Here is a 16,629-nt window from a genome sequence, read left to right as displayed (position 1 = left end):
AGGTCTACAGGGGTGCAAAAGGGTGCATAGCAACCTTATTTTAAAACACTTGCACACTTATTTTAGCCAGGTTAAATAATGACACGTAATGGAGGATTATGGTCTTTGCACCCTTCTGAAACTCATATGCACTATCAGTCAGTTTGGTCGAGACCCACCACTGTGTCAAAGGCTTAAATTTAAAGTGATGAGGAAACGGTAGAAGGGCCATTCCATCTACAAAGTGAAGCTTACCTACAGAGGTTATAGTTGTGATCTACTCAAGTAAACTCAAGTAAACTTAAGTAAAGTAAAAGTACACCCCCCCCCCCCCAAAACAAAACAAAACAAAAACAAAACAAAAAACAGAAAAACAAAACAAAAACAAACAAACAAAAACACACACACACACACCCCCCCACACACACACACACCCCCACACACACACACACAAAATAACCCTTACGTCTACTGACTGTTGTTATCTTCTGTTTGTTATCAACAGAAGATTACATCAACAGGCTACACCTGCCAAACACACCCATTCATTTGCATCAGAAAAATACTTTTGGAAGTCATGCACTAATTAGAGACTGTAGTCTGAAAATGACACTCCCAGTATTATCAAACGGGTGTTGTTTAACTCTACCAATGTAACCGTGAAATGTCCATTGGCCTCTTTTGTTAAAGACATTTCAAACCACTGATACCTTTATGTAGAGTATGGGAATCACAAGGTTCCTGGCTATTTGATGCAATGTATGTTACGATATGGTGATGTAATAATTTATATATTGTTATTGTATTTTTTTTTTTATTATTATTGTTTTACTATTATTATTATAATTATTTTGAACAACCCTATTTTATATGCACCAACATACAAAACGGCTATTACTGGGTTTATAAACCTGAATCGGAACTTAAAATCGTAAAATCACCTCTTTTTTACGTGCCTCTGAGTGTCAAGCCTAGAATAAGTCAACTCGCGACCGTCAAAATTTGCAAGCCCAACACTACTTCCACCAAGCCCCATCCACGGACCATCGCTACACTCACAAAGCCCCGCCCACTCGCTACGCTATTTGCCCAGCTGTCCAATCACACGCAGGTTTCAAAGATTGACGGGCCAGTCGGACGGTTGAATTTGGTTTCCATGTGGTTTCCAGGAAGCAAAGTCTGGCAAAGCCTACCCTCCTCCCACATGTGAGCCCCATCGAAAGCACCACGCGCAGCAGGCGGAGAGAGAACCGGTCTGGAAGGCAACGTCATTCCTCGGACCACCGACTCATCGTAGCAGAGCGGAGTGGAGCGGCGTTGTCCGAGGCAGGTACGGGGAGATTTTTACGTATTCCGATGTGCAGCGATCGTCGACCTAGCAGAGGGTATTGTCTGTGGGTTTTCCGGGGTAGTTTGGGTGAAACTAGGTCGTATTAGATAAGAACAGGGTGGACGCTAGGGCCTTGCAGACAGTAGGCCCGCTTGTCTCCCCGCGCTGTGTTGATCACGGCTGCCCAGAGTGGTCTTTTCCTCACGGTCGGTGGAACAGCCTGTTCCGTTCAGGTGCCTTATATCAGACACCTTTCCACGAGCTGGGGGAGGTATTATTTACGATCAGCTATGCAGTTTCGCTTGTCATTCGATTTGAATCTGACCACCAATCTTGCTTTTCATTGTTAACCAATTCTACTTTCACATTTTATATCCTTTTAGGTGCTGAAGCTGTTATAGCGGAAAGATGGCGGACGACCCTAGCGCAGCGGACAGAAACGTGGAGATATGGAAAATCAAGAAGCTGATCAAAAGTTTGGAAGCGGCCCGCGGGTGAGTAATCTATCAGTAGATACTACATGCCATCTACTTATCTAGTGGAGTGGAGTTTTTTGCGACTATGTGTAATGTGTATCACGGGAACAGCTGGAGGTTGGATAAGCGGGCCGTTTTGGGAGTGGTAGCTTCCACGGCTAAGCTAAGTTAGCTTCGCTTGCTATTCCCGGTTGTCAGCCTTTGTCGCAATTACTCGCGTTTCTGTGACTGAACCCCCCTTAATGCGGTGTAATATACATGTACTCGCACATTATTCCCCATTATGGGCACTGTCTTGTAGAGTATTCATATTTGTAAGAGGATTGTCATATGCGTGGCTAATGAGACAGGCTAATAGACGTCATCGCTGGTGAGAGGCCGCCATGGGTGTCTTTATCAAAAGAGCACGTTGGAGCTTACAGAAGGCCGGCTGCCTAGTATAGTTCGTTTGGCTACCATTCATTCAACATCTAACTGCTCAATGAACACATCCCCAATGCTATAGCGTAGCAATGTCTGGATCATTGTGGTTTGATTAGACTTGGCCACCGGTTTAAACCTTAATAACCCATTACTTACTGGTTAAGACACTTGCTAATCGATTTTTAAAATATGCTGTTTTATTTTGGGAGCTGTCATTCATGGCTTTATGCGTCATAATGCCGTCAGGTTTTGCAGAGACTTTGCTGTCCTTTGCTTGACCGTCTGTCATGTTACATTCTCGTCATTCACCCTGTAATCAACTAGATACTTTGTGAAATCCTGGTCAATGTGATTAATTTAATAATATGTATTGCCACACTAAATATAAGGCGGTATGGCAAGTGCACATGTGCTCAGTTTTTCCACTTCAAGGACAGATTGTGTGCCAAAAGTCCAGCTCGTTTGGCCTTCCTTTAGTCAAGGTGATATTTTTCCCATGGCCACTAGCATTGGAGTTTGATCAAATGCATGTTTGTAACATTGTTATTACATTGCTTACTTAAAATACTGTTCTTTTTGGCCATGTAATAATTTTTTCTTTGTGTATTCCCCAATCTTGATATCCCTTATAGCAATGGCACCAGTATGATCTCATTGATCATTCCTCCAAAGGACCAGATATCCAGAGTAGCCAAGATGTTGGCTGATGAATTTGGCACTGCATCGAACATCAAAAGCAGAGTCAACCGACTCTCTGTTCTTGGGGCCATCACATCTGTACAGCAAAGACTAAAACTGTACAACAAGGGTATGGTTATTACAAAACTCTAAAATATTTTTGGTATTGGTTATGAAATTGAAGACTTCGTTTGACTACACTCCCTGTAGGTTATTTTTCATTGTGTCTTGGCAAATATTTTTTTATTCATGCATTTTTTAATTTTTTTTTTTTACAGTGCCACCAAATGGTTTGGTTGTGTACTGTGGCACCATTGTCACAGATGAAGGAAAAGAGAAGAAAGTTAATATTGACTTTGAACCTTTTAAGCCAATCAACACTTCCTTGTACCTCTGTGACAACAAATTTCATACGGAGGTAGTAGGGGTCTTTGATTAATGTTTGGTTTGTTTAAATGTATGTTCTATACTTAAGTTGTCCTTACTAACAACACAGGCATTGACAGCTCTCCTCTCAGATGACAGCAAGTTTGGCTTCATTGTGATTGATGGCAGTGGTGCACTATTTGGTACACTACAGGGGAATACCAGAGAGGTACTGCACAAGTTCACAGTAGACCTTCCAAAGAAGCATGGTAAGTAAGGCTCTTGTAGGTGGTGTGCTTATACTCTTGCTATGGTAATTATGAACTTTTTATGTGATAATTCAGGTAGAGGAGGACAGTCTGCTCTTCGTTTTGCTCGTCTGAGAATGGAAAAGAGACACAACTACGTGAGGAAAGTGGCTGAAACGGCAGTGCAGCTCTTTGTTTCCAATGACAAAGTTAACGTGGCGGGAATGGTCCTGGCTGGATCTGCTGACTTCAAAACTGAACTCAGCCAGTCTGACATGTTTGATCCAGTAAGCCTACTTTTCTCTATAAATTAACTTTCCTTAATGCTACACAGACTGATTAAATTAACACTGTACTAATCTTTGTTTCAATAGAGGTTACAAGCTAAGGTATTGAAGCTAGTGGATATTTCTTATGGAGGAGAGAATGGATTTAACCAGGCTATAGAGCTATCAGCAGAAGTCCTCTCAAATGTTAAGTTCATCCAGGAGAAGAAACTTATAGGTGGGTTATGGTTATCCAGGTCAATTGGACATTTGCTAAAAAAGTCTAAGTCTTTTCTTTTCTTTGACTCAGGGCGATACTTTGATGAAATCAGTCAGGACACAGGAAAATACTGTTTTGGGGTGGAGGACACACTCAAAGCCTTGGAAATGGGAGCAGTGGAGATCCTTATAGTCTATGAGAACTTGGACACCATGCGCTACATTCTACGTGTGCATGGGACTGAAAGCAATGGAGTAGAAAATGGTAAACATGCAAAATTAATCATACTAGAAACTTGCTATGAGTATCGTGTCACTCACAAAATAATATGTTTTTTTAGATGAGAAGACTTTGTACTTAACGCCAGAGCAAGAAAAAGACAAATCTCACTTCACAGACAAAGAGGTTAGTATTGCACAAATGAAGCATTGCCTTGATTTGACATGAGTTTTAAATTCTCGGCTTACTCTTTTGAAGACGGGGCAGGAACATGAGCTTATTGAGAGCATGCCATTGTTGGAGTGGTTTGCCAACAATTACAAGAAATTTGGAGCCACCTTGGAGATTGTCACAGACAAGAGTCAAGAGGGTTCCCAGTTTGTCAAGGGCTTTGGAGGCATTGGGGGTGAGTTATTACTACAGCTTTAATAACTTTGGTAGAGCTCAAAAGTCCCATCCTCTTTTCCAGTTCCGGTTATAAATTTCTAATCATCTGTCTGGTAACTGTTAATATAGTAATAAATCCCTAAGTGCTAAAGTGTGAAAACAAATAATAAACAACATATTACAATTTTAAGACCTATTATTTTTGTTCCAATGTGCACTATAACTTTTGTAATGGAAGAATCTGCCACTTGCTCATTTCCCTAGAGATGTTTCTTTATGTCCTACAATATCCATGTAGAATTTATGAAATTACAAATGTTTTTGCCAAAAATACCTTGAAAAACATGCAGTATTACAGTGAGTAGAGTAGTCTCTCCACAGAGCTAACATGTAACTTAGCCTAGTGTCCCCTGCCTGACTCATGGATGTAATGCCGTACAGTGCATCATTCTAGACAAAGCAATGTTACATATGTTAAGTCATATAAATACAATTTTTGGATTCAATATAACTGCCGTATTGACATTAATTGTTCTTCCTCGTTGATTTTACTTTGGAATCTTAGCAGACCTTAAGATGGGTGGGACTGAGCTATATTGCGCACACAGACACAAAGTATGTTAAGTTAATCTAACTTTTTATTAAACATCGTCACCAGTTCTGTTCTGTTCTCCAGGTATCTTACGGTACAGAGTGGATTTCCAGGGCATGGAGTACCAAGGAGACGATGACGAGTTCTTTGATTTGGATGACTACTAGGTAGTCGGTGACTGATATTGGGAGAAAAACACGAAATGGAATTAATGAAGAATTAAGGAGAGGCCTCTCGTGCAGCAATTGAGAGGTGCAACAGCATTGACCTGACTGTATACAGTACAATATGAGACCCATTTTCCAAATTTTCTGTTGCGTATGATGTGAACACAAATCTAGTGTACACATTGCAGAATACATCACACAGGCTGAAGAGGAGTGTAATTTCCAGTGAGGGAGAAGGCTCTTCCTGAATAAATCCCTGCCTTAGAGTGCTGGTTCCTTCCCCAGTTGGATTGGACTTGACTCATTTTCTTATTTTTTTTTCCTGCTCCCCTCCATTTTGAATGAACACAACAGCAAGTTCCCAGATTCGCCGCTGCCCTTTTCCTGGTCTAAAGATGAACTTTGGACTTTACAAAAGTATATTTTCCTCCATTGCCTCATAATGTCCTTCCTCTTCTCTTCTATGCTTTCTCTCTATATTTTGCATTTCATTTTTTTACTGGTAACTGCTGCTGTTGTATTTTATGAGAGTGGGGGATTTTTTTTACCTGGGTTTCTGTAGAGAAAGGGGGACAAAGTATTAAATTTAAACTGCTGAAAACCATTGCTACCTCTTCATCTGCTGTGGTCTGTTTGCTCATTGGGTTGACCCTTGCTTCTTAAATCCTTTATAGTGAGCAAAGTGAGGAAGAGTTCTTGGATTAATTACACTTGTACAGTGAGTGACTTGATGCATAGTCCATGGTACTAGTCAAACATCTCATTTCATATGTTCTGAAGCCCACAACAGGAAAAAATGTAATGTACACGTATATAGTTTTTAATTAGAGGCATGTTCACACATCTGGACATAGATGGAGATGTCTGTTTTCAAGAAACTTGAACATCGCTAATCTTTTGCATTGTGTATGTTTTATTATGCCGATTGTAAATGTAAACCATGTCCCTTGATGTACAATGTGAAGTGACTCCAAATGACCACTAGAAAACTCACGGCAAGGTAGTTTAAGGACAGTACAGCTGCCATGGTTCATTAAATTAATGAGCTATACCCTGGCATATGCAAATGACCTATAGCGTGAAATAGTTCATGATATAGCTTTGCGGGTGATTGATTTTGCCTTAGTGAGTTCTTCTTAGGGATAGCAACAGCATCTTCATCCATTTGCCCTTTTGTTTGGGGGAGTCACCGGGGAAGCCTTGGTAGCACGGTAAGCCAATCAATAACGAGCAAAGCTATGAAACCACTCCTCTTTTGATAAAACCTACCCAATCAGCGCCACTTGCAGTTTCATGGGCGTTCCCATCCCCCACCCACCCTTTTGACACTGCCCTACCAAAGCTGTATGCTTGAACGGAGTGAATGACGTCTCTGCATTTGCGGGCCGCCGACGCAGGGCTGGGTTTCCATTTTCAGAGCGAGTTTCGGGGGGGATCGTCAACATGGAGCCGGAGATGGAGGACAAAACGCTAGAACTAATGGTAAGTTCAGTTTTAATATGACAACGTAAACCAAAGAAGTGTTGGTTTTCCTGTCGATATTGGATAAAAACGCTGAGGCTGAAACCGATGGCAGGAGCGGGCTGGAGAGGCGGAGGAGAAAGGAGGGGGACCAGAAATCAGAGAGAGGGCCTGAAATTATCAATACATTTTAGCCAAAGAGGTTACTTGTATAAATGTCAATAGTAAACAGTGCTTGTATAAGGTACTTATTATGGCAATACCTGTATTACAATGCGGTTTTATTTACAAAGAGGCCAATTAAATGGCTGGTGTTGGTCGTCGGACGAAGTCGAACCTGGATTCTCGAGGAGCGTTCACTGCGGTGACGCTGCGCCACTTGAGCAGGGCCCTGCCTGCTACCTAGCCTACAGCTAACACCGAGTAGATTGAAAAGTATCCCGTAAATGTCCGCCTATATTAGCTTTTTTCATTATTCCATCTTGCGACACTGAGTGACGGATAGTCAAACAAGGGCAGTATTTTTTTCAGCTAGTAATTGATGTTTAATCATGTCAGCCTGTTTATATTTTGGAACTGCGTAGAAGGAAGTATGTTGCTTTTTTCATTCACGAGTAGCAATGTAGCAATTAGCCTAATAGCTAACTTGCTAAATGCTACGTGTGTTCGGGTGCCATTCGAACGTAATCTGGGCTGATTTTAGTACAGAAAACATGTCTAGATTTGACCTATTAATATTTTGTAATTTATTTTTGATTACTTATATATCCTAACAAGTTAAAAAAGTTTGCTAGCCGACTAGCCCGATGCTAACGGTAGCCTCTTTATCAGTAAAATCAAAAGACTCAAAGTGGTCGTGCGACTCATATAATACCACGAATTGGTTTCATATTGTGTAGAATTATTGTGTCTTTCATAATATCACAATATATTTCGCGGAAAGCATGCCCATAGTTTCTAGTAAAGAGCACCATACTCTTTACTAGCAATAGTTCACATTACCATTATATTTTTCGAGGTAGATATAATATAGCTTTTTATATTTATCTTTTGAACATAATAATTCAAATATATTGTTAAACGCCTGCTATACATTAAAGTTGAAACTATAAAAGCACACAAGCTAAAACTATAGACTAGCCTATGTAATATATAGGCTATATATAATAGTTGCATATGAATTACAGAAACAAATGCAATACACAAACGAAAAGTGGTGTTTTTTTTTTTCTCATCCAGCTGTTGTTCAATAAAGTAATTGTGGATGGCCGAACAGAAGATGTAGTATATTTGTACAGAATCATATCTAAATTGCAGATGCATGCATTGCCCCCTTAATTCATGTCTAATAATGCTTCTGTGTGTATGTATATCAGTCAGTCTTTGTTGTGTGGGTGAGTGTTTTTTGCACTCACTGCCAATGTGTGTGTAGCTCTAATACTGGTTTTTCCCTCACTATTTCTCCCACCTCCTCCCTTGTTCCTCTTTACTCACCTACAACAATTACCAACCTGACATTGTTTTTTTTACATAATTTCTTTACTACAATCTCTTGACTTCTCTACCTGTCTTTGTCTTCCTCACCACTTCACCAATCTGTCCATTCACCGATTCACCTCCTTTGGTTTGCTGTCCCTGACCCTCCATCACTCCTTCATGCCCACCTCGCCCTCCTCCTCCCGTCTCCCTACCCCTCTCTCTTTCACACAGTGCTCTGTGCCTCGCTCTCTCTGGCTGGGCTGCTCCTCGGTGGCTGAGAGTTTGTGTGCACTCAGGTGCCTGCAGAGCATCCCCTCCACCCGGGCTCACAACCAGGTTCTGCCTCTCTCCTCTTTAATTCTGCTGACCCCTTCCCTCCCCCTCTCTCCTGATCATTGCCCCACCCTTCACTGTGCCACTCACACCAAATTCCTCATGCCACCCTGGTGCAGACTGTGCACTCTGTCTAAGCACTATCACCCTTTTACTGTTCTTTCTGCCCCACCGAAAGTCCAGATTCATTAAGTTCTTCTATGCTGTTTACCCTACCATTTAAATAGTAATCACACCGATACTCGCCTGAACACCAGCTTATTAAAGAATTTTGTAATGAGTCAGTGCATAAGTGGTGTAAACAACAACAGGAGAAATTCTGGAGGTGTTAGGGTGGAGGTGGGGGGCATGAAGCTCTGAGATCACATGCTTGTCTGCCTGGCTACATCCTCAACATCTTTCTCCTCTTCCTTCTTTTCTGCTCTGCATGGCCATCAACATCAGCAATATCATTATTGTTTGTGTCCTGTTTGCCCCTCTTCCAATTTAACTATCAGTTATTGTTTTATTTAGTTTATGATAGCGCTTCATTCAGCTAATTTTCTAAATATTATAACAATATTCAATTGTCAAATCACTCTTGGGTGTAAGGATTTAATTTGTAAGTTAAGTGCACCACACAACTCAAAATGTTCCCTCAGTTTTCTGTTTAGATCTTGTTAAGTCACTGTCTAATTTATATTCATTTTATTGCTTACAATGACAAAGAAGCAGGCTGTTTTCTTTTGTTGCAGGCCCCAGTTTTCACTCATATGTGTACACCTGTGTTTGTACATGCACGTCTCAGAAATCATGAGAACTACCTTTCTTTGGCTGTGTTTTGGCACATGTGTGTCGAACTGCTCTGACCCTTTCTGTGCCTACAATAGACATGATTAAAAACTACATTCCTCACAAGGATATATTTTGTTTTTGTTATTTCAGACAACATCAGGTATGGAGTCCCAAAGTCTTGTGGATGACCTGTCGCCAAAGAAGAACACAGTACTCAAGGTAAGAGCATTTAATTTGCACCAAACTGACAGGGATTAGGTAGTTACGTTTAGTTCAGTTTGACAAGATCATAAAACCAACTTTGAACTATTCCAGCTGTGCTAATCCCAGACAGGCTGCATGAGCTGCACTGTTGCTGTGTATTGAAAATCCATGGAAGTGAGGGGAAGCCAAGCCATCCATTGCAAATATACAGCATCGCTCACCTCTTTTTGATGATACAGAAACCAGCAAACTAGTAGCCCTTAGCTCTGGGTGCGTCGGCATAAAGAGGCATAGCACAAACCTGAGGCCATGTGTTTCACAGTTGTATTCAAATGGCAAAAATCACATGGTTGCTATCATCTGTATAAAATATTTAATCACAAAGCATGTAGTAAGACTAGATAATAACTTGACTGTTATTTTCCTCTGTTAAGTTATTTATACTTTGGTCATTATCAACTGATAATGCAACAATTGCAACAGGAGATAATATTTCCAAAATATATGATGAAAGTGCAAGATTTGTACATGGTTCAGAACAGGTCTGTTCCACAAATTTTGGGATGAGCCTTGATTATTAAACCAATGTTACTGCAAAACAGTACAGTGTGTAATTTTTTTTGTTCATTAATCAACATTACTCCACATTATTTGTTTTTCTGTAAAAATACAACAGTAGAAAATTGTTCTTATCGTTTGCAGATTAATAACGGTCCAGTGGTGTCACGCAAACGTCCATCAGAAGGAAACTATGAGAAGGAGAAAGAACACTGCATTGCTTTGTTTGACCAGTGGTCAGAGGCTGACCAGGTGGAGTTTGTTGAGCGCCTGATCTCCCGGATGTGCCACTATCAGCATGGCCACATAAACTCCTACCTCAAACCCATGCTACAGAGGGACTTCATCACTGCGCTGCCAGGTAAAACACAAAAGTCTACAAAGGTTTGTCCAAAACTCTAATATTTCACTACTAATATATTATGGTGCATTCCAGCTCAAGGTTTAGACCACATAGCAGAAAACATCCTGTCTTTCCTGGATGCACGCTCACTGTGTTCAGCAGAGCTGGTGTGTAAGGAGTGGCAAAGGGTCATCTCTGAAGGAATGCTCTGGAAGAAACTCATTGAACGAATGGTTCGAACGGATCCCCTCTGGAAAGGCTTGTCTGAGAGACATCAGTGGTAAGGACATGAATATCCAGGAACTAGCCCTGAGATGTTATGTAGTAGTGGTAAATGCAAATTCATACAAGTAAAAAAAAAAGACACACACTTAAGTCTGTCATAAATGTTAACTAAAAGATACCAGACTGTCAGGGCACAGCACTGTGTGAACACTGTTAGTTATTTAATTTTTTCCTCTCATCATCCTATTTAATATATATATTATGTTTGGGACAATAAAGTGTATTTGTTCAATTAAATAACAAACAGCAGGCTATATAACACTTTACTTTACTGACAATGAATGAATGAATTTAATGACTTCCTCATTAGGTCAAGTGAGTTTTTAAATAACACTGCACTTTTCCTTTGCAGGGAGAAATATTTGTTCAAAAACCGTACAGCTGAAGTACCACCCAACTCGTACTATCACTCGCTTTATCCCAAGATCATCCAAGACATAGAGGTAACATATTATACTGTATGTCTATGTAAACTCTTATGTCAATCCCTGATTGTCTTTATGGTGCCCCTCTTCCTTTTTTAGACTATTGAGGCTAACTGGAGATGTGGCAGACACAACTTGCAAAGGATTCAATGTCGTTCAGAAAATAGTAAAGGTGTTTATTGTCTGCAGTACGATGATGAAAAAATTATTAGTGGCCTTAGGGACAACTCCATTAAGGTATGTGTACACAACATGCATAGTACTACAAAATACTAAATGTTTGTTACTATTAAGTGACCCATTCACTGGGTTTTACAGATATTATTACATGAAATGTCTACTTCTTTCTCAGATTTGGTCACATAATGTATTGCTCAAAATAGGAACATTTTAAACTTTTTTTGTTACACACATTGTTACCACTAAAAAAAAAAAAAAAGCAAGTTTGGAAGTCTATGATTGTTCTTTTTGTAACTTTTGTTTCCCATAACTGCCCTCTCAGATTTGGGATAAACAAACCCTCGAGTGTCTGAAGATCCTAACTGGTCACACAGGGTCAGTTTTATGTCTACAGTATGATGAGAGGGTCATTGTCACCGGCTCATCTGACTCTACTGTCAGGTACACGTCTTTCATTTAATGTCATTAGTCTTTAATACTCAAATGTACCCTAATGTAAAATGAGCCAACGTATTTATAAAACGTGCCTACATACAAAAAATACTATGTATGTAACTTTATATGTTATGTTTAATATGTATTAAAAATATTTTAAAATGTACGGTCTTGTGCACAAACTATGAACCCTGCCTGTGAAGGATTAGAAATGAGACAGAAGCAGATCTGAGTTCAGAGAGATTCTCACATTAGTTTGTGGAAGTTTGTTTTCTCCATACATACACTTGAAGTCAGAATCCCGCATACTTTTTGATAAAAGAGACCCCAACCTGGGACTTCTGGATCACGTTGCGAGTGCTGGTACATTAATAGAATGAATTGAGAAGCCTGTATTGTTGAAATCAGCTAGGCTTTGGATTACACTCCCTGCATGATCCTTTCCCCCTGCTTATTTTATTTGTCTAGTATTATGATATAGGCACCAGGGTCTCAAACCTTGCAATAATTGTCTTTAGGTAGTTAATTGTAGAAAGTAGTAGTTTTTTTTGTTTTTTGTTTCATCTTCGTCAGATGTCCTATTACTGCTTTATTTTTTACTCAATTTAAGTGGCTGGCCATTGGCTGTATGTTGACACTTGGTTGGCTTCTGTACACAGAAGCTCAACATTAATTCTCTTATTACTTCACACTTCAGCCCTACTCATTGGGCAATGTCCAAGGAAAATGTGACTTCATGTCCATAGCAACAGTTTGACATGCACTTTGTTTATTGGTTTGGTGTCAGCTTTTCCAGTGTTCTGCGCTTGATTCGAAGTACCCAACAGTGCAACTCCACTCCATGTCATGCACTCGCTGCACATGTGTGAAACATGACCAGTGTTACAATCTAAAGCTAATAAACACAACTCTCATGTTTCTTTTGTTTTTCTTGAGTTCCATGACATAGCTTTTCCATATTTCTACTTCAGACTTCATTCACAGCTGCAAACTCCCCCCCCCCCCCCCTTCCCTCTTGGTCCCTTGTTCGTCAAGTGTACTTTTTCACTTTCTTCTTTTGGGGTTCATGTTAATGGGTTGATGCCTTTCTGTTTATCTGCAGGGTGTGGGAAGTGACAACAGGAGAAGTTCTCAATACCCTGATTCACCACAATGAGGCTGTGCTCCACCTACGTTTTGCTAATGGCCTGATGGTCACATGCTCAAAGGATCGCTCAATTGCAGTATGGGACATGGCATCTCCTACGGACATCAGCTTGCGGCGTGTCCTTGTTGGACATCGAGCTGCTGTCAATGTGGTCGACTTTGATGACAAGTACATTGTGTCTGCCTCAGGGGACCGAACCATCAAGGTAAAATACAAATAAAGCATTTTTATATAGTGGTGAACAGTGTCACCATTTAAAATGTTAATGAATGCAGGTATGGAGCACTAGTACGTGTGAGTTTGTGAGAACTCTTAATGGTCATAAGCGGGGCATTGCATGTCTACAGTATCGAGATCGCCTTGTGGTTAGCGGTTCATCAGACAACACAATCCGGTAAGAAATTTAGTTTAGTTTTAAGTAGCTCAGTTACTTATGATGATAGCAATATATGACCTCATACAAATACATAATATGTGTACATATATTTTATTCAAACGGACAATGCATATTAATGAACAAATAATGTAAATATACCAGGATTAGCCCATTGGTCATTTTATTGGCTGACAGTATTTTACTGGATCAAAGTAAAAAATCTAACCATTATTAATTTATTTAAATGTATATATTTTTCAGATCTCTATAGTAAATATTTATGCTGGAAATTTGCAAATTCCAAAATCATTTTTGCTTTCATGAGGGGGGGAAAAAAGGTTTATTAGCTAAAACTCTCACTAGTTTGAGTTGTACTATAATTTTCTCTGAACTAGTGAAAGAGGTTACAAAGAGTTGTAATTTGGAACTGTTCATTTTGTTCTAGGTTATGGGATATAGAGTGTGGGGCATGTTTGCGAGTCTTGGAAGGTCACGAGGAATTGGTGCGCTGCATTCGCTTTGACAACAAAAGGATCGTTAGTGGTGCATATGATGGGTGAGTTTTATTTATTTAAATCTTGATCCCAAGGTATTTGTGTTTGTTTTAGTATAAAAGCAAACCCAAAAATACCCTTTCTTTATGTGAGAGGGCTGGGGCAATATTGGGGCTATAGTCACTCATACTCTGTGTCAGCCAGGCTCTCTTCTTTCTCTCCACTGCAAATGTGGTTTTAAACTATACTAATGAACAGTCATGATATGCATGCATGTTAACGCGCTGCATTGTAGCCATGGCTTAATTTTTATCTGTTGTCCCACATTCACTCTCACAAAGTCTATGTGGGTGAAGTGTCTTGCCCAAGGACACCACAACTGTATGCTCTGGAGTCAACACAACCAAAACCCTGTTATTAACAAGATAAAACATTTGCACTATATCTCAATGTTTGACACTATATCTGAATGTTTCACAATGTATTTTCTATTTTTATTTTTATTTTTCAGTAAAATCAAAGTATGGGATCTACAAGCGGCACTTGACCCCAGGGCTCCTGCCAGCACGTTATGTCTACGCACTCTAGTGGTTAGTGTTTAGTAACAGTTATCCAAAACTCTTCAACTACAAACCTTACAAGCCTTGAAGCTGAAGTTGTTCAGTTTGACCTCTAGAGGGGGGTGTAAACTTTAAAATAACGTTTGCCTCCTTATAATGGGCCAACCCCCATATGGGCTGAGACTTTTTCTGTCTAGAAGTCTCCTCTTAAAAGCATATTTACTCTTTGACCTTTAATTAAAATGGGATGTTTGACTTTGAGATTACTTAATTGTATTGCATACATTTAAGTATTTTTTTTTAGTTTTTACAGTTTGTTTTGCAGGGGTGGTTGACAATTTTACACTTTTAATCTAATGGTAATTTTTTTTTAAAATAGGAGCACTCTGGTCGTGTTTTTCGGCTCCAGTTTGATGAGTTCCAAATTATCAGCAGTTCCCATGACGACACTATCTTGATCTGGGACTTCTTGAACGTCTCGACCAATGGGCAGTCAGAGGGTCGGTCTCCCTCACGAACCTACACCTACATTTCAAGATAGCAGGTAAAATGCAATTTTCTCTTTTATACCTTGAAAAAGGTATAGAAGAGCTTCATTAGTGACTTTGTTTTCATTTTTGTTTCCTCTAGGTGGCGCAACGTACTGCACCTTTTCTTGGAGGAGCCCCGGGCTGATTGGCTGAAGATGGGTGAACCCATTGTGGAAAGGAGTCCTTCTTTCTCCTTCTCGTCATCTCTCTGTCCATCTCCCACCTGCCCGAGACCTTTGACTGTTAAGCTTGTGTCCATTGCCTGCTAGTACCGTGACATGCACACACAAAGATCAACACTGATTTAGATGACCTACAACACAATCAATGCAACTGTCCCGAGAGGTTTACCTTCTAATACTAATTTATGTTTGTAAAGTACACTAATGTCAGTATTAACATTGACCTTATAGAACCCACACTGTCCCCTAGACCCTCATTATAACAGCAGCTTCTGCTCCTCCTTTACAGCCCCGCCAAAAGAAATGGAATTGCTAATAGATATATATTTATATATATATTATACAAATGTACACACAATGGCACAGTTGGACAGAGGATGACTGGAGCTATACTGTGGGAGACAGAGACTCTTAACTTGGCTCTAGGAAAAGGGGGAAGGATGGGAGCCCCTCTCCACTCGCCCCCTGCCCTCCTCCAGCCCCCAGAGAGGCACACACGCTTGAGACGGGGGAGCACACACAGTTTGTGTATGTGGACTTGAAGCGGCAGAACAGACATGCATGTGTGAGGTGCTCATGGATACAGCATCCTTTTGCACCTCTGCTTTTGTTTCTTAATTCTGTCTTTCTTACTGTTTTTTATTACTGTTGTTTTCTAATTTTATTTGAGTATTTTGGTTCTTACGTACAAAAATCATTATATGAGCAGTCCCTATTGTCGTTTTCCTGTCTTTTTCTCATTCTGCTAACTTTCTCGCTCATCTGTCCATCACTCTTCCTTTCCCATCTACTTTGTGCTTGCTTTGGTTATGAGAGAAGCTGGAACTCAAGAGCTCAAAATTAGCTGTAACAGAGTTGTCTTGTCAAAATTGTGTTGTATATTAAAAATGATTTTTTAAAGAAGAGAATTTACCTTATTGTGAATAAAGTACTTGACAGTGGTGGAGTGTTGAGCCAACTGGAACATGAGTGAATGTCTGTTCTCGTCTGTGTGGGTGTAGGCCTGCTGTAAGGCGATGGCAGGCGCACACAAAACTTACGTAGTGGGGAAATATAGGGGAGGCCTACAGGGAACCATTTGGACATGTTATTCTTATTTGAAGTTATTCTCGTTTAGTTTATGGATTAGCCCAATAAGTAATAGACGTGAAAGCCTGTTGCCCTTGTAACACAGCGCAGTGAGTTATCTAATAAACCGGCTTCGCCCTGGTCAACCAAAAGCACACGCAGGTCATGTATGATTTGTCCACAGGTCTACATCCAGATCCCAAGTCTAGTGCGTAAAGTGGAAATAACTTCGCTCCTTGACATAGGCCTAGTAAACTGTGCGTCCCAGGACCTGTAGTACATTCTGGGCCGCAGAGTTGTCCAGGCTGCAGCGCCCACCTCCTGGGACATTTTGAACCTACAGAACAGCCAAACAACCAGCAGGCTTTATTTTGTTATTGAGCACCACTTGAAAACTTTGGATCGGCGGATTGAACTTGGAGCCAAGTGAAAACCGGTGAGTAA

The 16,629-nt window shown here is 40.3% G+C and overlaps 4 protein-coding genes across 6 annotated transcripts in view; all 4 read left to right on the top strand.

The window, feature by feature from the left end:
• Positions 1 to 16,629, top strand: part of LOC117377603 (protocadherin alpha-C2-like) — a 159,887-nt gene that overhangs the window by 71,047 nt on the left and 72,211 nt on the right. The window lies entirely within an intron of this gene.
• si:ch73-233f7.1 (uncharacterized protein LOC100537710 homolog) overlaps positions 1 to 16,629 on the top strand; it is a 112,390-nt gene that overhangs the window by 49,952 nt on the left and 45,809 nt on the right. The gene's annotated exons all lie outside the window — the stretch shown is intronic.
• Positions 1,095 to 5,955, top strand: LOC117377410 (eukaryotic peptide chain release factor subunit 1). 3 transcript variants are annotated; one of them, XM_033973806.2, is made up of 11 exons: positions 1,095 to 1,309; positions 1,693 to 1,803; positions 2,841 to 3,016; positions 3,165 to 3,304; positions 3,383 to 3,521; positions 3,597 to 3,787; positions 3,875 to 4,004; positions 4,077 to 4,250; positions 4,327 to 4,391; positions 4,464 to 4,611; positions 5,269 to 5,955. In XM_033973806.2, the coding sequence occupies exons 2-11, from the start codon at positions 1,718 to 1,720 to the stop codon at positions 5,349 to 5,351; spliced, it is 1,332 nt and encodes a 443-aa protein (XP_033829697.1). In that variant the 5' UTR covers positions 1,095 to 1,309; positions 1,693 to 1,717; the 3' UTR covers positions 5,352 to 5,955. The 3 variants fall into 3 exon arrangements, with proteins under 3 accessions (XP_033829697.1, XP_055080943.1, XP_055080942.1); XM_055224968.1 differs by having other exon boundaries at positions 1,151 to 1,305; XM_055224967.1 differs by lacking the exon at positions 1,095 to 1,309 and adding an exon at positions 1,428 to 1,580.
• On the top strand, positions 6,682 to 16,086 carry fbxw11a (F-box and WD repeat domain containing 11a). The gene is made up of 13 exons (XM_033973612.2): positions 6,682 to 6,833; positions 9,549 to 9,617; positions 10,305 to 10,521; positions 10,597 to 10,783; positions 11,141 to 11,231; positions 11,313 to 11,450; positions 11,716 to 11,834; positions 12,931 to 13,180; positions 13,251 to 13,369; positions 13,797 to 13,907; positions 14,357 to 14,435; positions 14,785 to 14,949; positions 15,036 to 16,086. Exons 1-12 carry the CDS (start codon positions 6,795 to 6,797, stop codon positions 14,944 to 14,946), a joined length of 1,581 nt encoding a protein of 526 aa, XP_033829503.1. The 5' UTR covers positions 6,682 to 6,794; the 3' UTR covers positions 14,947 to 14,949; positions 15,036 to 16,086.

The sequence above is a fragment of the Periophthalmus magnuspinnatus genome, chromosome 10 (genome assembly GCF_009829125.3).
Source record: "Periophthalmus magnuspinnatus isolate fPerMag1 chromosome 10, fPerMag1.2.pri, whole genome shotgun sequence".
Classification (NCBI taxonomy): domain Eukaryota; kingdom Metazoa; phylum Chordata; class Actinopteri; order Gobiiformes; family Gobiidae; genus Periophthalmus; species Periophthalmus magnuspinnatus.
The sequence above is the reverse complement of the archived record's forward strand: the minus strand, read 5'-3'. Positions and strand labels throughout refer to the sequence as shown.